Here is a 600-nt window from a genome sequence, read left to right as displayed (position 1 = left end):
GTAATGTTGTTAGTAAAAAGGGAAAATAAATAACAAGACATAAACAAAGTTAAAACAAATGTGGGAGTGTGTGACGTGCCAACTGTAAAGCCTCCAAACAAATGTCCATTCCAAAACAATCACTGTCCCTCAGAGGATCAATTCTTTCCTGAAGGAGCATGTGCACCTGTGTTCTGACATCCTCTGGTGTGTCTGGAACTACTACAGTGTCTTCTCTGTTGAGTGGGGTTGGCCCTTCCCAGTCAATCCCATAAAGATCCTCATCAATCTGTAAAAGAAAATAACAACATTAATAATGAAATTTAATGGGAGCAACACATTAAATCCAATACGAATAAGAATCCAAACCTGATCACATGAAGGGTCAGGTATAGAAGTGTTTGCTAATAATTGACCCCTAATCCACAATTGTTGTGGTGATCTGCCTTGTTCTGTGGACAGTGAATGCCTATCCCAAGCCACAGAAAATAGCTCTAAATGCTGGTTTAGTCTTGGGAGCATTACAAAATGAATGCAAGCCAAATCCACTTCGTTATCCGGATTAAAATCTGCAGTATCAGCCAGATATTGCAGCGCATAGCGGTAGTTCACAGTGACAAC

At 40.2% G+C, this 600-nt stretch overlaps 1 protein-coding gene across 1 annotated transcript; it reads right to left on the bottom strand.

The window, feature by feature from the left end:
* Positions 1-166: 166 nt before the first annotated feature.
* On the bottom strand, positions 167-600 carry LOC106512054 (uncharacterized; the record flags this gene model as incomplete). Its single annotated transcript, XM_014000751.1, is given in 2 exon segments — positions 167-268; positions 349-600. Coding segments are annotated over 2 exon segments (354 nt in total), but the record flags the coding sequence as incomplete, so codon positions are not given.

This window comes from Austrofundulus limnaeus, unplaced genomic scaffold (genome assembly GCF_001266775.1).
Source record: "Austrofundulus limnaeus strain Quisiro unplaced genomic scaffold, Austrofundulus_limnaeus-1.0 Scaffold4021, whole genome shotgun sequence".
NCBI lineage: Eukaryota > Metazoa > Chordata > Actinopteri > Cyprinodontiformes > Rivulidae > Austrofundulus > Austrofundulus limnaeus.
Note: the sequence above shows the minus strand (reverse complement) of the source record. Positions and strands in the feature narration are given on the sequence as shown.